We start from the raw sequence: 22,572 nt of genomic DNA on the forward strand, positions 1-22,572 counted from the left end.
GGGGCTATTGCGTAAAAAAGAAGCCACTGCTCCAAAATTGTCACCTTAAAGATGTTGAAGTTTGTTTCTTATTACAAAACTGGTCCGATACATTTGATGAGAACAATGTGTTTGATTAGAAAATGTTAATAATTTAAAACCAGCAAATATATTCTATGGAATGGCTTAATCAGGTCAAATCATGCATCTTTACAAGACCTTAAAGTCATCTAAGCAACTTAAAAGTAAATGTACAGTATTCTTGTTAAGTGCCTTAGGAAGGAAATTCTGTTTCACACAATCACCCTACTTCCACCATCAAGCCATAACATTAAAACCACCTCCTTGTTTCTGCACTCACTGTCCATTTTATCAGCTCCACTTACCATATAGAAGCACTTTGTAGTTCTACAATTACTGACTGTAGTCCATCTATTTCTCTGCATGCTTTGTTAGCCCCTTTTCATGCTGTTCTTCAATGGTTAGGAGCCACTACAGAGCAGGTATTATTTGGGTGGTGGGTCATTCTCAGCAATGCAGTGGCACTGACATGGTGGTGGTGTGTTAGTGTGTGTTGTGCTGGTATGAGTGGATAGACACAGCAGTGCTGCTGGAGTTTTTAAATACTGTGTCCACTCACTGTCCACTCTATTAGACACTCCTACCTTCACCTTGTAGATGTAAAGTTAGAGACAATCGCTCATCTATTGCTGCTGTTTGAGTTTGTCATCTTCTAGACCTTCCTTAGTTGTCACAAGACGCTGTCCATGGGGCACTGTTGGCTGGATATTTTTGGTTAGTGTACTATTCTCAGTCCAGCAGTGACAGTGAGGTGCTTAAAAACTCCATCAGCGCTGCTGTGTCTTATCCACTGATACCAGCACAACACACACTAACACACCACCACCATGTCAGTGTCACTGCAGTGCTGAGAATGATCCACCACCCAAATAATACCTGCTCTGTGGTAGTCCTGTGGGGGTCTTGACCATTGAAGAACAGCATGAAAAGGGGCTAACAAAGCATGCAGAGAAACAGATGGACTACAGTCAGTAATTGTAGAAGTGTTTCTATATGGTATATGGTATGGCTGATAAAATGGATGGTGAGTGTAGAAACAAGGAGGTGGTTTAATGTTATTTCATACAAACAAATGAACTCAAAAACTAAATTTATTTTACCTAAAAGAAGCGTGAAGCCTTATTAAATCCCTCTTTGTGTTTCTATGCCCTCATTGGAATGTTAACTGCGAGTCAGACGTTTTCCGTTGGTGTTAAATGTACGTTACAGTGTTGCTGTGCTGATTGAGGACTGTAGGTGGTGTTGGGTGGCTGCAGCTCTTGTTGTACTACACACGGTGCTGTAAGAAGAAGTGAAGAGAACGGAGTGCAGCTACATGGCGGTAACAGAGCACATTGCGGTAGTTACTTCACTGATCTTTTCTTTTTTATTAAATTAAATAACCGAGTGTTTATTTACGTTTGGTTTTGAATTTGTAGTTTACATTTATTTGTACTGTAAATTAAAGATTTCTCGCATTCAGTCGCGGCTCTCCACAACAGTCAGGACGTTACTCTCGTTAGCCAACTAGCCACAGGCGAGCTAACCACGTAATTAGCCCTTTTAGCCAACATAACTGAAATATTTGCGCACTAATTTACCAAATAATGTTATGGAATCAGCAAGTCATAAAAATACATTAAATATATGCTAAACTGACCGTTTTTGGCAGTATAAACGCTGTTTGTCTGTTCAAACACGATTAGCGGTAGCTAGCGCTATTGTACAGTGGCCGCGTCCCAAACCGCTTGTTGCTTACTAAGTAGCATGGAAAGAGACCGTTGGGGGATGCTCTAAATTGGCTATAGTATCTAGTGTATAGCGTGTAGTTTAGGACACAGCTCAAAGTGCAGCTTTAACTATACTTATAGTTTAAGCTTTTATTCTGGATGCTTCTCGAGTATTACAAGGTTACAGTATACTCTTTTTTTTTTTTTTTACCTCTTCTGCTTATTTCTTTCGGTCATACATTGGTGTGAGGACACAGCAGCTGAATTAATGGTTTAAGTCGCCGGGTTAATGACCTACTTGTATTTTAATCCATTATTTGGACGGTTTCGGCTAGTTATTGACCGCCGGATTGCTGCTGCAGTGCTCAGTAACGTGAGGTCCAGCACTAACTGGTCATCTTTCATCAGAATCAGATGTATTGGTCAAGTATGTGGATACACACAAGGAATTTGGTTCCGACTGATGGTATCTCTCTAATATAAATACAGTATACAAGCAATGTACAAGTTGCAGACAATGCACAAGAACAATAAACACAAAAATATACAAACTGTAAGATTATATACAGGCAATATATAGAAAATGTATGGACGTGTGCATGTATGTATGTACAGTATTCAGTGACCAATGTATGTACATATAAGCAGAGGTACACAATATATGGTAACATACCAATGGCAATATACAGGTAATGTAAGCTAGCAGCGTGTGGAATATTTAAAAATAACAGTAACGTGCACAGCATGTAGAATGAGTACTACAAGATTTAGTCAATTGGCAGCAGGTGAATATTGTCACGCTCTGTAATATACTGCGAAAACACATGAAACGTTCATCCAGTTGTCTCAAACAGCACTACAATGTTTTAGGGATGTCAGGGATTAACCAGTTAAATGTAATCCTGTCATGTAATCCTTTTTAAACGTCCGCGGGTTAATTTCCTTTAGTTGGTGGTCAACTCAAAAGCCTTACATATAAAGCACATCAATAAGTCTTTATACTTTATATACTACAAGTTCAGCACTCAGAATGCAGATTTTATATGGAAGTCAGTAGTTCAAATGCAAGTGCTAACTAAACATTCTAATCAAAATAAATAGAAATTAAGTCTGTATATTGAAGCTCTTTCTGACAAAAGTGTAGTCATTATAAGATGATAATCAGTTTCACTTTCATACTCGATCATGATGCAAAATATCTACATCATTTTCGAAGAGTTTACATGCAGTCAGACTCCATACTGACACTAAACAGCTTGTTTGTGATTTCAATGTGTAACACTTCAGTCATTCATGCTCAGATTAAAAAAGCAGCTTACTTTCTCTGAAATAAACTTGTGTGTGTAAAGATCTGCAGCTTTGCTCTCACTTCAAATCAAGCAGGTACAAATATGCAAACGTAATGGATAGTTGTTACTAGTTGGGAGTTCTGTTAAGCAGATATTAGATACTGACACCAATCTGTATTTCTTCTTTCTTTTTTGTTTTATTTGATCAACTTTAGATTGCTAAGACGTTGTGAGTAAGTGTGTTGTTAAAATCTTGGCACAATCACTGCCTTGGTCTTCTTGAGTCAACTGTAGCCTCAAAGGTGAGCTGTTCATTTGTGGATTTTTCTATACCCTTTATAGCTTTCTAGTTGGTACAAGGATCATAGATGCAGAGTAAATGACAGATTGTTGATAAATTGCTGAATATTAGTGCCACATTTATAGGTATACTTATACTAGGATACAGTAACTGAAATAGTATTAATATGTATTACTTTTTCCTGAAACTGGCTGCCTATAAGAATGCTGTTTAAAAGTGAATCGCTGTATTCCAGGGCTTGTGTAACAATGTCTTTAGACAATCAGCTGCACTCTATGGTTTAGTAATGGCTTGTGATGGATTCTGTTACTGGCAAGTGTCATGAGTGATAGTTCATGACATGTGATCAACCTTTTATTTCTTAAAACTTTATAAAATAGGCTTGACATTTTGTGTGAACCAAATACCTATTAATAATGTTTTTTTTCTCTTTTTTATGGTTTCTTTAGAGAGGCAAAGCTCTGAACATGGAAAATGGTCAAGGCACAGGCTCCAAGCTGGGTCTGCCACCCCTCACTCCAGAGCAGCAGGAAGCACTGCAGAGGGTAATGCATTTTAATTGTTTGGGTCTATTTTAAGTTATATATTGGATTACTAGCTGAGAAGCTATGTTTTTTATTTTGTATTTACTGTTTATACCTTTAGAGTCACTTGTAATGCCATGCACTGCAGATGTATTGGCAGATAACTCACCTAACATCCATGATAGATAAAGTGCAGTTAGGGTTGCAAATGAAGGATATTTAAGAGGCATTTTACTTGTCTTTAGTTTATTGTTGTCTGCTCCACATTCAAAGGCTTAACTGCTGTGCCTCATACACAATAGTTAAACACAACCTCAAATATATAAAGCCACCTGGTCAGAATTAACAATATAATCCTAAAATCAAAACTATTGGACATTATGTAAAATGCCTATTAAAAAGAGAAATAAGGATAAACATGATATTTGAAAAACAGCCCACACATTCTTGGAGGTTAGGAGTAATAACCCTAACACTCTAACCTTAGTAAGTGTAACACTCATTTGTTACTTCACTCACAAAGCTAATCACTTTTGTCCTTTTTGTAACTTTGCAGGCAAAGAAATATGCCATGGAGCAGAGCATTAAAAGTGTCCTGGTGAAACAGACCATAGCTCATCAGCAGCAGCAGCTAACTAACCTGCAGGTGAGCCAAAAATAAAAATCTACTCTTGTACAACCTTTCCTCCACAATACCAGTGAGTTGAGTATCTTGGAAAAGTCTGACACTCAAAAGTTGGCTGTTTAAGGTCGTTTCTTTATGTTGGCCTGTTTTGGGCTAAGTGGCTGATGTCTCCTTCCCTTTAAAACATAGGGGTTTAATTCTTTGGTTATTCTTCAAAGGTAGAAGTTAGTGTGTACGTGGTGTTGAAGGTATCAGCTAGTTCAGATAGGTGTGCTTATACGTGGTTAATAATTTTAGGACTTCTTGCCATGTGGTACATGTACACAGGCAACACTCTTCACATACTTGCCTACAGACCCTTTTGTTCCTTTGTGTGGTTACACCTTCTCATGTGAAGGTGATTTCCATTACAACAGAACCATAAATACCAGCAGTGTTCAGGCTGCATCCTAAAAGTCATACTGCAGTACTTGGGTATGAGCCTGGGTAGAGCTGTGGGTTATTAACTGGAAGGTTGTGGGTTCCTGGCTCTGCCATGCGACCGCGGTTGGTCCCTTGAGCAAGGCCCTTAACCCTGTCTGCGCAAGGGTGCTCTGACCCCAACTTCCAAAGAAGCTAGGATATGCTGAAAAAGAATTTCATTGTACTGTAGTCAAATTTCAAGTCTTATTTTATTTCTATAGCGTCTTTTACAACAGACATTGTCTCAAAGCAACTTTACAGCAGCTGTGCATATGTATATGAACATATGACAAATAGTCACTTTATCTGATAGAAGACTAGAAGTGTTTTGGGTTTAAAATAAACACTTCTGAGGATAATCTAAGTATTTAACATAAAGCCATCCTTTTATCGGTATGCAACTAACAAAAAGATTTCTCTTTTACATACAGCCAAATTTGCCAAAACTATTTGCAATGAAGGTTAAAGGGCTTGCATAAGCTAATAATTTCTTGCTGTGGACATCACAAAGCTGTAATTGCTTTCCAACAAATAAATGTCACAAATTTGTGGTGTAGTATTGTCTCCTATTAATTTTGTTTCATACAATTTTTTTTTCCATATTCGTTATCAGAAAGTCAAAACACCTGATAATTTAAGATGGGTATAATATATACACTAGGAGTGTATTAAGTAACAAACAATAGGGGTGACATATTTATTTCCTGTACATTTGTGTAGTAGAGTGTAGAGCATAGATGCTATGCATCGGTTTTAACTTTCCACCAGTAGAAGAATCATTTCTATCATACTGTTTGTAATAAAAGTACTTAGTATGTACTAATCTGCTTTGCATGTGAAGCAGGGACATGTAGACAAAACATCCCTTTAGGAACGGGAATAATAGCACAAATATACATAGAGTCTGTTTATAAAAATAAAAAGCAATTATTTATGACATCATAAATTTCTCTTTTTTTGTTTTTAAATGCACGAAAAAAATATATACTACCCACACTTCTCCAAGTCTCCAGTCCTGTAGTGTCATGTCTAATGATTCATGGCTGAATAAGAATATGTTAAAAATTTGTAAGGTCCAGAGATCCTATGTATTGGTATTGGGTTTTATCTTAAATGTGACATGATGCGTGTTTAAGTAGCACGTCAACTGGGTATACACTGTTACGTCACCCTGTAACACAAAGTCAGATTGGTGCCTTTGCTTACCCTCCTCGCCGAGCCTGTGTGGTTTAGTTATGAGTGATGTATAAAGATTGATAACACTAGTTCCTAAAAAGCCCTTAAAATGAAGCATGGAACTGATCAGCTGCAGACTAGACTGGTAATTACAGTACTTGTCTTCTGTAGAATCTGATATCTGTCTTGCAAAAGAAATATCTAACCTACTTTTCAGCACTTTTCCATTTTACTGTGTTTCAGATGGCAGCAGTGACTATGGGCTTTGGAGATCCTCTCTCACCTTTACATTCGGTCAATAGAATATTAAACTTTCTTTCACTGTCCGCATTTTTGGTACTGTGACATAGACTGACCTACCAGTCCAGATATTTAAAGCTGATGACCTGTCCATTGTCTCAGCATATTTCAAACGTAGACATGGCTTTTCTCGGCGAATGAAATGTGTATGTTTGTTCACTCATTTCATCACAAGTTGCCTGGCCTTCAGTGCCTTTGTAATTTCTTTTTCAAAGGCATACTTTCACCTGATTTTTACAGTTCTAGTTTTTAGCTCTGGAAATGTACATTAGTGTACAGCTGTAGGTGAGAGAAGGACTATAAAGGATATATTGGGGACATTTGAAGGGCTCAGGTTTACACTTTATCACATCTAAATTCATTGTCAGTGCATGACTACAAGTACTTAGTGTAATCACAGTTCAAGGCTCATAAACTCAACAACATTTGCAGCATTTATGTGTGTGTGTGTGCGCGTGTTCTGGCGATGTTTCAAATCCATGTCTCCTTTGCAAATATGCTGTGAACTAAACTCTCAGTGGTATCTCTGATGTCAAAGACGGCTAGCCGTCAGCCCAGTAGTGCAAAATGAACTACGTATAGGTTTGTTCTGGTAGAAAACCACCAGAAAATATAAACGCTGTGTACATTAATCACTATTAGGTTATGTGGTTTGTGCAGATTCACCTTTCCTCTTGGAGAATTCCAGCGTAAGTCCAAAAGCCATGAAGGAAGGCACCTCAGGTTTCAGCTCACTGTTATGGTTTTGCTGGTATGGTTTTGTTGAAAATGTCTTGTTGAAATTTTTGCACTTCAGGTTAGTCATAACTATACGTTTTGAAATGTGTGCTGTGCAGGCTCAAAGTAAAACCCCATGAGCTCACTGTTAAACTGAACCAAAGGGCTTCTCTTCATCTTCTGTTACTTCCTGGCATTTATGCTTAAGTTGTAAGTTCTTATAATAAAACCAAAGAGGACTAGATCTAGGCCTTTGTTTGAAAAAAGAAAATAGACAAGTTTTTGTTATTTTTCTGTTGTGTGTGTGGTTTTTTTTCTCTCTTTGTTTAACATTCCTAAACAGTTAGTATTTTCTCTTTCTGTCTCTCCTCTACATGACCACCAGGCGGCAGCGCAGAGGCAGCGAGCTTTGGCCATCATGTGCCGTGTCTATGTGGGTTCCATCTATTATGAACTTGGCGAGGACACCATTCGACAAGCTTTTGCCCCATTTGGCCCCATTAAGAGCATCGACATGTCCTGGGACTCTGTCACAATGAAGCACAAGGTGTGGCCATGTTTTCTTTATATTTGCCACAATTTATTCAAGGGTACTTTTATGTTAATAATTGGCATTTTAGCAGTTAATAATTAGTCTCAAATACCGGTTACTCAAAAATACAACTTTAAACCATATTTTGAGCATTTGGTTTTTTATAGTTGTATTACCTGTTAATTATTTTATTGCTGTTATTATTATTAAAATGTTCCTGCCTAGAAAGTTCATAGACTTTCTCTTTTTTATTCGTATTTAATTGTCTTGCACGGTTATTATATCACCCAAGCTTTTTTAAAGTAAACAAGCTTAAGTAATAAGGTTTTTACATTATTTACAGTAATTTTTGTACCTATTTTAAGAATTTGCTTTAATTTAAATTTTATTTATTATCTCAGTTTAAAAATTGCGTCATCATTGTTGTTTGCATTTTTGTATACGTCCACATGCAGAAACTGGCGCATTAAATAGCAATATCATATAAAGAGAAATTTCTCTACACATTTAACTGTGCTCTTTTGCTTAGTGCAGTCTTAACCATATAAGCTGACACTGTCATGCACATGGAAGAAGATTTAAATGTAAAAAAAATTGCCCACGATAATACATTTGGTAGAAGAAATAATTTTAAATGACCCAAGTTAAATTGATCAGCCTTTAGCTTCATGTTAAGTTTTATTAATCTTATGCATTCCTATCTGTATCTCAGGTGTGCCCATGCCTTCTCCTGACCAAACATTGAGGACTTTTGTTTAAAGCGTCTAAGTTATGTTAAATACAGTATAAGCAGTTAAGGGTTAGGGCCCTTGCACAAGGGCCCAACCATGGCAACTTGGCAGGTGTGGGGCTTAAATCAGTAACAATCTGATTCTTAGTTCAGTCCTATATTAGCACAGCATGCCGACATTAATTGGTAAATTGTGCTGGAAATTTGTTCTCTGTGGCGCTAAGTGGTAGCCTAGTGGATAGAGCTTTGGGCTATCAGTCTGTAGATTGATGGTTCAAATGCAGGCACTCTGTGGCACTGTGTTCCAAATAAGCTGGGGTATGCGGAAAAAGAATTGCACTGTACATGTGTGTGGCTTTTTTTAATGTTGATACCAAGTAAATGATGTATAATGAAATCATAATTCAATCTCTCTCTGGCAGGGCTTTGCTTTTGTGGAGTATGAGCTTCCTGAGGCTGCTCAGCTGGCTCTGGAGCAGATGAATTCGGTTATGCTGGGTGGTAGGAACATTAAGGTATATCTAAAACAAACACCAGTTTCACTGAAAACTGGTGTGTTCGAAAGTTTGATATATTGGTTCAATTTATTATTATTATTATTATTTTAAGGAATCTTTTTGCAAGCCCTGTGATATTTTCTTGTATGCTGATATTGTCATCAGTGCTCTGAAATCACACATGCTTCTATGCATACTGTAACTTTTAAAATCATGCTTATTGTTTTTTATTCAGGTGGCTATTTTTCCAGCATCTGAGTAGCAGGCATTATTTTGTGTTAAAGGCATGCATGCGTCTTTATGTATTTGTGTCTTATTTTTTAGCAACAAAAGTTTTTTTTAAGTTTGAGCTTTGCTTTTGTTTCACTCTGAGTTGTCTTGGTGTTTAAGCTAAATGAGCATTCCATGTTTTACTAACATCTGTGTTCTGTTGGATACTATGCTGATAAGTTTTGGAGTCCTGTATCTTGCAGGACCAGCAAAGAATGGATGCGTGATGTATTCATGCGCTGCTCTCATGCCAGAGTGCGCTGAAGGGCTGTGCCTGGCTGGTGTTGTCTGGCCACCCCACCTGCAGCACAAATACCGCACAAGGCGGAGAAAACTGATTCATCCTTAAGCAATCACAATGCACATACAGAGACATTTAGGAACATAAAGGGCCTCTGGTGTTTTTTTTTAGTTTTAGAACTCATTCCAATCATTTTTGCCAGCTTCTCATTATGTAATGTTGAAGAACTGGTGTGCAAACTCCAAGCTGTTGCATAGTAAAAAGCAGTTTTTTTTATTTACAATAACACATTTATGGGTGTCTCCTATTTGACATACAGTGGGGTCAAAAAGTATTTAGTCAGCCACTGATTGTGCAGGTTCTCCTACTTAGAAAGATGAGAGAGGTCTGTAATTTTCATCATACAGTGTATCACAAAAGTGAGTACACCCCTCACATTTCTGCAAATATTTCATTATATCTTTTCATGGGACAACACTATAGAAATAAAACTTGGATATAACTTAGAGTAGTCAGTGTACAGCTTGTATAGCAGTGTAGATTTACTGTCTTCTGAAAATAACTCAACACACAGCCATTAATGTCTAAATAGCTGGCAACATAAGTGAGTACACCCCACAGTGAACATGTCCAAATTGTGCCCAAATGTGTCGTCGTCCCTCCCTGGTGTCATGTGTCAAGGTCCCAGGTGTAAATGGGGAGCAGGGCTGTAAAATTAGGTGTTTTGGGTACAATTCTCTCATACTGGCCACTGGATATTCAACATGGCACCTCATGGCAAAGAACTCTCTGAGGATGTGAGAAATAGTATTGTTGCTCTCCACAAAGATGGCCTGGGCTATAAGAAGATTGCTAACACCCTGAAACTGAGCTACAGCATGGTGGCCAAGGTCATACAGTGGTTTTCCAGGACAGGTTCCACTCGGAACAGGCTTCACCAGGGTCGACCAAAGAAGTTGAGTCCACGTGTTCGGCGTCATATCCAGAGGTTGGCTTTAAAAAATAGACACATGAGTGCTGCCAGCATTGCTGCAGAGGTTGAAGACGTGGGAGGTCAGCCTGTCAGTGCTCAGACAATACACCGCACACTGCATCAACTCGGTCTGCATGGTCGTCATCCCAGAAGGAAGATGACGCACAAGAAAGCCAGTAAACAGTTTGCTGAAAACAAGCAGTCCAAGAACATGGATTACTGGAATGCCCTGTGGTCTGACGAGACCAAGATAAACTTGTTTGGCTCAGATGGTGTCCAGCATGTGTGGCGGCGCCCTGGTGAGAAGTACCAAGACAACTGTATCTTGCCTACAGTCAAGCATGGTGGTGGTAGCATCATGGTCTTGGGCTGCATGAGTGTTGCTGGCACTGGGGAGCTGCAGTTCATTGAGGGAAACATGAATTCCAACATGTACTGTGACATTCTGAAACAGAGCATGATCCCCTCCCTTCGAAAACTGGGCCTCATGTCAGTTTTCCAACAGGATAACGACCCCAAACACAACCTCCAAGATGACAACTGCCTTGCTGAGGAAGCTGAAGGTAAAGGTGATGGACTAAACCCAATTGAGCACCTGTGGCGCATCCTCAAGTGGAAGGTGGAGGAGTTCAAGGTGTCTAACATCCACCAGCTCTGTGATGTCATCATGGAGGAGTAAAAGAGGATTCCAGTAGCAACCTGTGCAGCTCTGGTGAATTCCATGCCCAGGAGGGTTAAGGCAGTGCTGGATAATAATGGTGGTCACACAAAATATTGACACTTTGGGCACAATTTGGACATGTTCACTGTGGGGTGTACTCACTTATGTTGCCAGCCATTTAGACATTAATGGCTGTGTGTTGAGTTATTTTCAGAAGACAGTAAATCTACACTGCTATACAAGTTGTACACTGACTACTCTAAGTTATATCCAAGTTTTATTTCTATAGTGTTGTCCCATGAAAAGATATAATAAAATATTTGCAGAAATGTGAGGGGTGTACTCAGTTTTGTGATACACTGTAGGTACACTTCAACTATGAGAGACAAAATGAGAAAAAAAAATCCAGGAAATCACATTGTAGGATTTTTAAAGAATTTATTTGTAAATTATGGTGGAAAATAAGTATTTGGTCAATAACAAACAAGCAAGATTTCTGGCTCTCACAGACCTGTAACTTCTTCTTTAAGAAGCTCTTCTGTCCTCCACTCATTACCTGTATTAATGGCACCTGTTTGACCTCGTTATCTGTATAAAAGACACCTGTCCACAGCCTCAAACAGTCAGACTCCAAACTCAACCATGGCCAAGACCAAAGAGCTGTCGAAGGACACCAGGAAGAAAATTGTAGACCTGCACCAGGCTGGGAAGAGTGAATCTACAATAGACAAGCAGGTTGGTGTGAATAAATCAACTGTGGGAGCAATTGTAAGAAAATGGAAGACATACAAGACCATTGATAATCTCCCTTGGGGTCAAGATCTCATTCCGTGGGGTCAAAATGATCATGAGAACGGTGAGCAAAAATCCCAGAACTACACGGAGGGACCTGATGAATGACCTGTAGAGAGCTGGGACCAAAGTAACAAAGGGACCATCAGTAACGCACTACGCCGAGAGGGACTCAAATCCTGCAGTGCCAGGCGTGTCCCCCTGCTTAAGCCAGTACATGTCCAGGCCCGTCTGAAGTTTGCCAGAGAGCATATGGATGATCCAGAAGAGGATTGGGAGAATATCATGTGGTCAGATGAAACCAAAATGGAACTTTTTGGTAAAAACTCAACTCGTCGTGTTTGGAGGAAGAAGAAGAACCCAAGAACACCATACCTACTGTGAAGCATGGGGGTGGAAACATCATGCTTTGGGGCTGTTTTTCTGCGAAGGGGACAGGACGACTGATCCGTGTTAAGGGAAGAATGAACGGGGCCATGTATCGTGAGATTTTAAGCCAAAACCTCCTTCCATCAGTGAGAGCATTGAAGATGGAACGTGGCTGGGTCTTCCAGCATGACAGTGATCCCAAACACGCCGCTCGGGCAACAAAGGAGTGGCTCCGTAAAAAGCATTTCAAGGTCCTGGAGTGGCCTAGCCAGTCTCCAGACCTCAACCCCATAGAAAATTTGTGGAGTCCGTGTTGCCCAGCGACAGCCCCAAAACATCACTGCTCTAGAGGAGATCTGCATGGAGGAATGGGCCAAAATACCAGCTACAGTGTGTGCAAACCTGGTGAAGACTTACAGGAAACGTTTGACCTCTGTCATTGCCAAGAAAGGTTATGTTACAAAGTATTGAGTTGAACTTGCTATTGACCAAATACTTATTTTCCACCATAATTTACAAATAAATTCTTTAAAAATCCTACAATGTGATTTCCTGGATTTTTTTTCTCATTTTGTCTCTCATAGTTGAAGTGTACCTATGATGAAAATTACAGACCTCTCATCTTTTTAAGTAGGAGAACCTGCACAATCAGTGGCTGACTAAATACTTTTTGGCCCCACTGTACCTGTAGCAGTTATATTTATAAATGCAGTGCAGAAAATAGACTAATGTGTGAACTTTTTAACTAAAAAGTGACTTCTGGTCATAAATAAAAAAAAAAGTCTAAATGGGTTAATTTTGTGAACTTACAGTTTATCAATAGTAAATCTAAACACAGAAGGGTTAGTTTTGGGGATTGGGGGGATTGGATTGTTGTGTCTGCATCTTTTAACAAGTCAGTGCATTAACCAGCAGACTAAGGCGTCTCATTTGATTTTCCACCCACAGCCACACTCTCAATAGTTGATCTGCGTACACTTCCATTCAATAGCTCCTGTGCTGGTATATGTGCTGTAGGTGGGGCGGCCAGGTAACATCGGACAGGCACAGCCCATCATCGATCAGTTGGCAGAGGAGGCGCGTGCATTCAATCGTATCTATGTAGCCTCAGTGCATCCAGACCTGTCCGACGACGACATCAAAAGTGTGTTTGAAGCCTTTGGCAAGATAATGTCCTGTATGCTGTCCAGAGAGCACACGACAGGAAAGCACAAGGGCTACTGCTTCATTGGTAAGCACGGGTGAAATGGTCTGGAATATAAGAGTATATTTTAAGTTTTACAGTGTTAAAGGAGCATAGCGGAAAATTGAGATTTTATGACAATTGGTCTTGCTAGGCCAGCTGTGATCTCTAATCATATTAACGTCTGTAGAAGGTCTTGGCCTAGCCAATTCACCCCTGTAGTTTAATCTATAAAACAAGCAAAACAGTTTCTCTGAGCAGTTATAATGCACTTATATCCTTTCTTATGGGTAACAGAAGTTCTGTATTCTGGCCAGAACTTTGGCTCGAATGTACAATATTTCTAGTATTCATATTTTCATTATCAGAGCTGCCATATCCTTTCAGCTCTATTTAGGCCAGCTGTAATTTGGCTAAATAAAAAGACCGGTATTCATTTTTACCTTGTGTATAACGATTTATTTTAATACTAGAGCAATTTTTTTGCTTTTAATGCAAGCATGCTTTGCAATTCATCCTTTTTAAAAATATATTTTTACTGTATTTATATATTTTTCTATTAAAATATTTATATATTGAAATATTTCATACTATTTAAATTTTCCAGAATAGCACAAAAAGACTGCATTTTATGTACAGAAAATGCCTTATTTAAATCCAAGTGATCACAATTATTATCTGTTTATTAACCATCAAAAGCTTTAGGAAAATGAGTTCACCCAAATTTAACTGTCTGTAAATAATCTGAATATTAAATTAACATAAATGTATACAACAATGTACACATCTATTTACTGCATATTTGAAATAATGTATGTTTAATTGCATAACTGAGCCATGAATTGGAGGAAAATGATAAACAATTAACCTGTGCTGATGCATTACCTCAGATAAACCCAGAATCAGACCCTGTGGCCAGTTATGGTTATTCAGTGTAAAGCATTAAAATGCCCTTATAATTGGTTTGACCATATGTTAAACTTTAAATCTCCCTAGTATTGAATACTTTGTTAAGAAAAATTTAGTTTTGTGAACATATTGCTTCTAGGTTGTTGTGTGCCTATTGTCGGAGGTGAAGGGATAAATAAAACATGCCTACAAAAGAGGCAAAAGTATTCTTTAATAATTTGCCTTAAAGCCTCTGTTGACAAGGCCTGTAGAATGGCTGCCCCTGCGCTCTGACCCCAGCTTACAAATAAGCAGGGATATGCGGATAAAGAATTTCATTGTATACCTGTGTATGTATATGTGCCAAATAAAGGCATTTTATCTGCCTTTGGTTATTATCTAAAACTAAGAAATTTTTTCTTATTGATATAAATGGACAAGCATTAATAAAAAACAAAGTAACTGTATTTGCTCCTCCATATAATTTCTGCTCATATAATAGTTCATTTTTATTCTGAATGGGTATTTTAAATACTGGTATTCTTACTGGTTTTAGCAACACAAATACATGTAATTGCATATCATCCAATTGTAATAAGTACTTCATATTTTTACTATGGGGTGATTTGTTTTCTTCAAAATGTAATGGAAAGAGAAGGCAATATTGTACAAAAAGCATCATCCCATTTCCAAGTAATATTAGTGTCGAGTTCAATAAATTGATTTTATTTGACTATAGTTAAAACAAAACTCAGTAGTTGGTAAAACATTTCCCTTCTCTGTTGCTAGAATATGAAAAGCCTCAGTCAGCGGTAGATGCCGTGTCCTCCATGAACCTGTTTGACTTGGGAGGCCAGTACCTCAGAGTGGGAAAGGCTGTGACACCTCCCATGCCCCTACTTGCCCCAATGACCCCTGGAGGTCTGCCACCTGCTGCCGCAGTAGCGGCTGCTGCTGCCACCGCTAAAATCACAGCCCAGGTGAGAACTTTTGAGTTTAAGATTTTAAATTTCTTGCCTGCCTCTTTCTACAGTTTGTTTCTTTCCCCAGTTGGCCAATACATGTTTGGTGTGCAAAAATTGCTTCTGAAGCTTTGTACTGAAGTAACATATAACAGAATATATTCTGAATATACTGTATATACTAAACCTTATTCTTAATGAAAGGTTTTGTCATTACTGTTATGTTATTTGTAGGAGGCTGTAGCAGGAGCATCTGTGCTGGGCTCCCTGACATCACCTGTTCATCTCCTCAGCCAGCAGATGGGGCTCCCCCACGCTGTACTGGCAGCCCAGGCCCCAGGTTTAATCACAGGTCTGACACACTTTTTTATGAATTGAATTTAGCACATTATATGCTTAAAGACTACAATGTTGTTTCAACTTGTGTTAACTGTACTGTGGTTAAGCATCTTTTTCCCTGCTTCCCCTTTCCAAGGTGTCACGCCTGTTCGCTCCACTCTGCCCATGGTGCCGCAAGTTGGCCTCGTAAACCCAGTGCTGTCCTCACCACCCATCACGTCTAATGCTACACCCACAGGGACCCCAACAAGCACGACGCAGCGGCAGCAGCCCAGTGAGATTAAAAAGGAGGTAGAGGACAAACAGCACGAGAACCAGACTAAGCTCGGGGATGAGCTTGAGCAGCTCAGCAGCAGTGAAGGCAAACCCACAGCCACACAGTCTGGGGTAAAATAAACTACAAAGCTTTTTTTTTTAACAAAGAATTAAACAAGTACACATTGGCTAGGTTGATAGAGAAATTTTAATATTACTGTACTGGTTCGAATAAATAGGCACTAGTGTTTTATATTTTTTAAATAGGTTACACAGTCAACTCAGCTGGGGCACAAAAAGATTCAAAATCCAGTCTTGTAATCCACACAACTGAATTAATGTAGAAATAGACCTATAGTATAAAAGTACCCTTGATCTAAAGACTAACTGCTTTTAAAATGATGTTTTCATTTATGATGGGAAAAATGCTGTTCAGCCTTACCTGGTCCTCTGTGATAAGGTAATTGCCTCTATAGTTACTAAATAAACCAGTTCAATTGACAGTATTACTAGCAACATGCATGATTACTGCCAGACCTGTTGGATTTAATTATTACTTAAATAGAATCTGCCTGGTAATGTGAAGCAAGCTAGAAGGTCTTAAAAAGCAGCACATAATGCCACATTTGAAAGAGATTTAAATACATATGTGAAACATTCATTAAAATCTGTCTGAAAAGTTTAAAAAGCCATTGCTGAGGCCCTGTAGTTTCCATCCTTATGTTCAAGGCATGAATCATGACAAGTTAAAAGTGAAGATAAAATCCTCAACATCCATTGGATCAGCCAACAAAAATAAACTGGACACTTTCAGTCCAAACAACACACTGATTACTACCCAGATCATGAACAACAAAGAATGTCACCAAGGCAGTTTTTGGATCTATGAATGATCGAGTGTTGTTAATCCAAATTGATGCACAACCATTCAACATTACTACCATCCAAGTTTTGCCCAACAGCAGATGCCATGAAAGGAGAAGAGAAATGCATTTAGAGAACACAGCCTTGGAAACAGAAATGTTCCACATTGGCAAAGGATACAAGACTTTATTCAGTCACTATCTACTATCTGTATGCTGTACAGATAATGAGAATAGCAGGAAAGGAAGATGATGATTGAGGACATGATCGGTGAAATAAGCAACAACATTCGATATGCAGTTGAAGCAACATTCAGCAGAAAATCAGGAAGAACCTAAAGGCCCTTACAAGAAAAGTTAAAAAACAAATTGAAAACATGGGATCAATATAAAGACAAAAAGACAACAGTTATGATAACAGGAAAGACCACTGACTTTCATTGATTGAGATGTTGAAGTGGTGGACAGGTTCTGTCTGCTTGGACCAATTATTAACAGCAAAAGATTTAGCAGTAAAAAATGATTATTTATGTACCAACTTAACCTCCATTTTAAAGCTCAGATAACCAAGCTGAAGCTCTCTTATTTTGGACACATCATGAGAAGAACCAGTTCTTTGGAAAGACAGTTATGCTTGGAAGATTTGGAGGTTAAAAAAGAAGATAATGGCCAGCAATAACATTAGCTTCTAACCCAACCTAACTCTGGAGAAACACTATCCACATGGAAGCCAGGAGTCAGAATTAACTTGACAGCTCTGATGATAGTAATGCCATTAGAGACTAAAATGTAAAATATTTGGGAGCAAGCAAATTGCTTAGATATTTTCTGACCCGCTGTGGTCTATTTAAAAGTTTTAATAATTAGTATTTCACCACTATTATTAGTATAAGTTTAGTAGATTATGTGGCTGTGTCCAATGCCAACTGCCAGTTTGGAACAAAAGGTGGCTTGTTGCCTGGTAGAGATTAGAAACTGAACAACTAATTCACAGTGAATTAGGATGCAACCTGATTAAACAGCACTCAGTTTAGGCAGAGATAAACATCTTGTTTATAGTTTATTTAGTCTGCATTATTTAAAGATAATGTTGCATGTGGGCTAGTAAGATTTTATAGTAATGCTAACAATTTCATTAGTTTTGTAACTTTTCTGATTGTTTTTTTTGTTTTGATTATTTTTCTGTAGTCCACTGTAATGGTGTTGCGCAACATGGTCGGCCCCGAAGACATAGACGATGACCTGGAGGGGGAGGTGACTGAGGAATGCGGAAAATATGGTGGCGTAAACCGAGTCATCATTTACCAGGAGCGACAGGGTGAGGAAGAGGATGCTCAGATCATTGTTAAGATCTTCGTGGAGTTCTCCAGCGCTGAGGAAATGAATAAGGCCATCCAGGCTCTAAACAACCGGTGGTTTGCAGGTCGCAAGGTCGTGGCTGAGGTGTACGATCAGGAGCGTTTCAATAGGAGTGACCTTACCGCCTAAGACTGACCAACCCTCTCTTCCCGCTTGAACTCATTCAGCCATCATTAATGCTGCTCGAGTTCTGGGCCTCTTTTAAACTTGTAATTATTTTTTTTATCGTGGTAAATAATATTGGGGATGATCCTATTGCTGGGATTTGGCTTAGGAAATATGTGCACCTCATGATTGTTTTTGGTCATCACCTACTGTGAAAGGTTTCTCTTTCTTTCTTTTTTACCTTTAATGGCTAATTTGTTAATTTGGCTCATGCTGCACTTGTTATTTACTGGCCCGACCCAAATATTTTTTAAAGAAACATTTTTCATCTAACATTATGTTAGTATCATTAATGTTGTATTGGAGTTATTAGTTCTGAATTCATCAACACAATAAATTCTTTAAATCTGCCAGGCTTTCTGCTTGTTATTTGTTGTTATGGAATGTGGCAACAGTTTTATGAAAAGGCCATAAATACATTATTGCTTTGTTAATGACTATCAGTGTGTTTGTGTTTAGTACTATTTTTGCTACTGTCATTAACACAGCAACTAATTATAACCTGGTCATTAAATGAATAATAATTAAATCAGATTGTTATTAAAACAGTATTATGTATTACAACAGTATTATAACCTCATTAAAGCAGTAATAATCACACCACATTGTTATAAAAAAGGTAACTAATTATGACTTTGTTTAAGCAAAATTAATTCCATCAGATTATTAAAAAGGTAACTAATTAAAACCTCACTTAAGCAGTAATAGATAATTCACATGGACAATTTAGTAGCTCCAATTTACCTCACTTGCATGGACTGTGGGAGGAAACCAGAGTGCCCGGAGGAAACCCATGCAGACACGGGGAGAACGTGCAAACTCCATACAGAAATGACCTGGACCGCCCCACCTGAGGATCGAACCCAAGACCCTCTTGCTGTGAGGTGACAGTGCTATCCACTGAGCCACCAATTGAGGGATGAAGGAGGTGCATGTTTATTTTACACTCTTCTACAAAGTGTAGCTGCAATGATGCTTAAATCCAGTGACTAAGAGAAACATTTTAACAAGATAAATACTTTTAGATAAGTCTTCACTAATCTACCAAAACATCTGTTGCATTAATATTTTACTGCTCAAAAACCAAGAGCACAAGTAGGACTCCTTATCTGACATATTTCTTTTGTATCGCTCGCTCGCGACAACTGTTGTGGCTCTCGTGCTCGAAGTTCTCATTTACTCGCTCACTTCTACTCTAACTTACAAGTTTTAAACTCTTTTCTCACACTTTCACTCTTCTTTACTCACACACCATACATTTTTATAAATACTTTTATGGCATTATTCCTGACCAAAAATGATGTACTAGAAGCAGTGTTATCTGTGGAAGTGTATCTGGCTCTCTGGTTCTGCAGATGGATGATGACTGCATGAGAAGAACCTCCAGCTTGAGGGTGAACAGTAGCCTGTGTGGTAGTTTTCTACTGGACAGCGCCTGGTTTTTGTCTCACACAATGGACATTAAACCATTACTGTACATCAAACAGGAAAAAATCTATCAGAACTATTTAAAGAAAGACACTATTTAAAATCTTCTGAATTTAAATATTACAGAAACATCTAACATATTTGCAAAGTAGACAACTGTCTAAAACATAATATTTAAAAATAATATATAAAAATATAATATTTACATAATTACATATAATATTACATAATTGTTACCTGGTATCTTTACTGGAAGTACAAAAGGCCTACAGTATATATACAACCCCAAATCAGAAAAAGTTGGGACAGTATGGAAAATGCAAATAAAATAAAAATGGATTTCCCATTCCTGAAAAAAATAACAGTTGTTACACTGTTACTGTCACTATTATGTCAATAATTCATATTGGTTTGGCTTTTTATTTTTTTGTAAATGTCTATAAAGCATTTGAATTTGCATTTTGAATTTGTAGAAATACCTTTATTTAATAATTTTTTAGGATTTTAACGTCATGTTTTACACACATATGACAGAAACGGTAGTTACTCGTTACACAAGATTCATCAGTTCACAAGTTCAGTGTCAAACACAGTCATGGACAATTTAGTATCTCCAGTTCACCTCACTTGCATGTTTTTGGACTGGGGCAGGATACCGGAGGAAACCCACACAGACACGGGGAGAACATGCAAACTCCACACAGAAAGACCCCACCAGGGAATCTAACCCAGGACCTTCTTGCTGTGAGGCGACAGTGCTACCCACTGAGCCTCTGTGCAGTCCCGAAATAGCTTTATATCTTGAAATTACCTGTTGTATACACATCCAACATTGGTTTTTATTGCTTAGTCAAATTGGATGACAAAGAAGACAAACAAATAGATCCTTAATCAAATCTAACCTAACCTCTCGATGAAATCCCAGATAACTAAACTTAAGCTTTCCTATTTTAAATACATTATGAGAAGAACCAATTCATTGGCATCAGACAGTTATGCTTGAAAGAAAAAAAGGTAAAAGAGAAAGAGGATGACCAGCAACAAGAAGGATGAATATAATTGGAGGAATAATGAACAAGCCATTAGGAAGCCTTAAGACGCAACTAGGAAACGAGATATTCTGGAGAAACACTATTTACATATTCTCTAGGAGTCTGAATCGGTTTAGAGTTGCTAAAAGTAACTATTTTATATTTTATGTTTTAATACATTTTTTTTTATTCTTATTAAACACCATTATGCTGCATTTACTAGACCACATTTAAAAAAGATAGACTTTCCACAACCTCCTAACTTTTTATTAAATAACTTTCTGCTCTTTGATATAACATGACGTGTAGTAGCACCAACACTGGCTTTAGGAATTTTCTTTCTAGCCATGGAAACAAATATCAAAATCACAAATAATAAATAGACGAGACAGCGAAAAACACGCCAGCAAATAAAAGATTGACTGCCATGAGCCTGCTCCATGAACCTTCGCCACCATGTGAGGGGTTTCGGAGAGAGTGCAATGCCATATTTTTTTACTTGTTGACTGCAGTCTTCACTGTGTTCCCTGGTGTATGAATTCCCTTGGACATTTTGTACCCTTCTCCTGAATGAAACCTTTCAGTTATTAGATCCCTTCGATGCTTTGCTAACTCTTTGTGGACCATGGCTTTTGCTGTGAGATGCAACCAATTAAATGTCAGGAAAATTCTTATAGAGCAGCTGAACTTTATATGGTATTAATCAGTCCCTTTAATTAATGACAGTTGTGTACCGACTACTGTTTAACATTAGTTTTAATATGATTTGTTTATTCTTTACACAACATCCCAAGTTATAAAAATCAACCACATTATTTATCTTTATATTTACCCCTACTACTGTATTTTAAGTTCTGTAGACTTTTATAGCCACTGTAGATGCACTTACGGTTAACCCATCAAAAAAGTCTGTTATGTAAAATGTTAGTGCATTAGACACATCAGTGTTCATCAGAATTAAAAAATGACAATTTTACTTCTCTGAGCAAAATAGTGCCTCAGCCAAAAATATAGAGCTAACAGCGTCTAGTGATGAGAGACTGATAAAAGGATATCCACTAATAAAAGATTGAGATTGGTTAAAAAGATTGTGCATGAAAATAAAATAATAATAATGCCGCTCGCACTATTAAAGTAGTAGTAAAGTACGCTAGCACACCAGAGGTGGGATTTCGAATACATCGTATCGAATCTCAGCTCTGCCTTCCGACTGGGCTGGGCGGCTGCATGAACAACTACTGGCTGTTGTTCAGGGTTAGAGGGTAAAAAGTCGGATCACAGGTTCTCATAACTGGTGCAACTGCAGCCCCTGCTGGCTGAATGATGGCGCCTGCACAGGGCTGAGGAATAATGCTGATGGGGTGTGGCCCTCCGTACACAGTGCCCGTCGGTGTATGAACTCGACTCGTGCAGGTGAAAAATGCAGTCTGTACTGACTGTACGTGCCAAAAAAGTGGGGAAAAATACAAAAAAAAAAAAAATAATAACAGTAGCTGTAATATAGCTCTGTGTACCTCTGACCTACCAAAAACACGCAGAAGGTGGATTGGGTCATCCAAATTGCCCCAGGTGTAGGTGGGTAAATGTATCATTTTTTGGTTCACTGCAATGGTTTCACCCACTATCAAAGGTGTATTTCTGTCTTGTGCCCAGGGTTTCCAAGAGGCACCAGATTCATAGTGACCCTAAATCTAAATAGTCATTATAATAAATAAAATAAATATTAATAACTGTTTTATGCATGTTTTTTCCAGTCATTTCACATTTTCTCCACAACCCATATGTATATACAGTAGTGTTCAAAAAAATAGCAGTGATTTTAAAAAGTGAATAAAGCACAAAATCATTATAATAACTTTTATTTCCATAAA

At 38.1% G+C, this 22,572-nt stretch overlaps 1 protein-coding gene across 1 annotated transcript; it reads left to right on the top strand.

Annotated features, from left to right (window-relative positions):
- The first annotated feature begins 1,340 nt into the window (after window positions 1-1,340).
- puf60b (poly-U binding splicing factor b) lies at window positions 1,341-18,592 on the top strand. The gene is made up of 12 exons (XM_062993963.1): window positions 1,341-1,399; window positions 3,274-3,360; window positions 3,809-3,904; window positions 4,440-4,529; window positions 6,390-6,440; window positions 7,549-7,710; window positions 8,848-8,940; window positions 13,246-13,459; window positions 15,089-15,279; window positions 15,496-15,613; window positions 15,737-15,987; window positions 17,907-18,592. Exons 3-12 carry the CDS (start codon window positions 3,827-3,829, stop codon window positions 18,204-18,206), a joined length of 1,548 nt encoding a protein of 515 aa, XP_062850033.1. The 5' UTR covers window positions 1,341-1,399; window positions 3,274-3,360; window positions 3,809-3,826; the 3' UTR covers window positions 18,207-18,592.
- Window positions 18,593-22,572: the final 3,980 nt, after the last annotated feature.

This window comes from Trichomycterus rosablanca, chromosome 4 (genome assembly GCF_030014385.1).
Source record: "Trichomycterus rosablanca isolate fTriRos1 chromosome 4, fTriRos1.hap1, whole genome shotgun sequence".
In the NCBI taxonomy this organism is placed as follows: domain Eukaryota; kingdom Metazoa; phylum Chordata; class Actinopteri; order Siluriformes; family Trichomycteridae; genus Trichomycterus; species Trichomycterus rosablanca.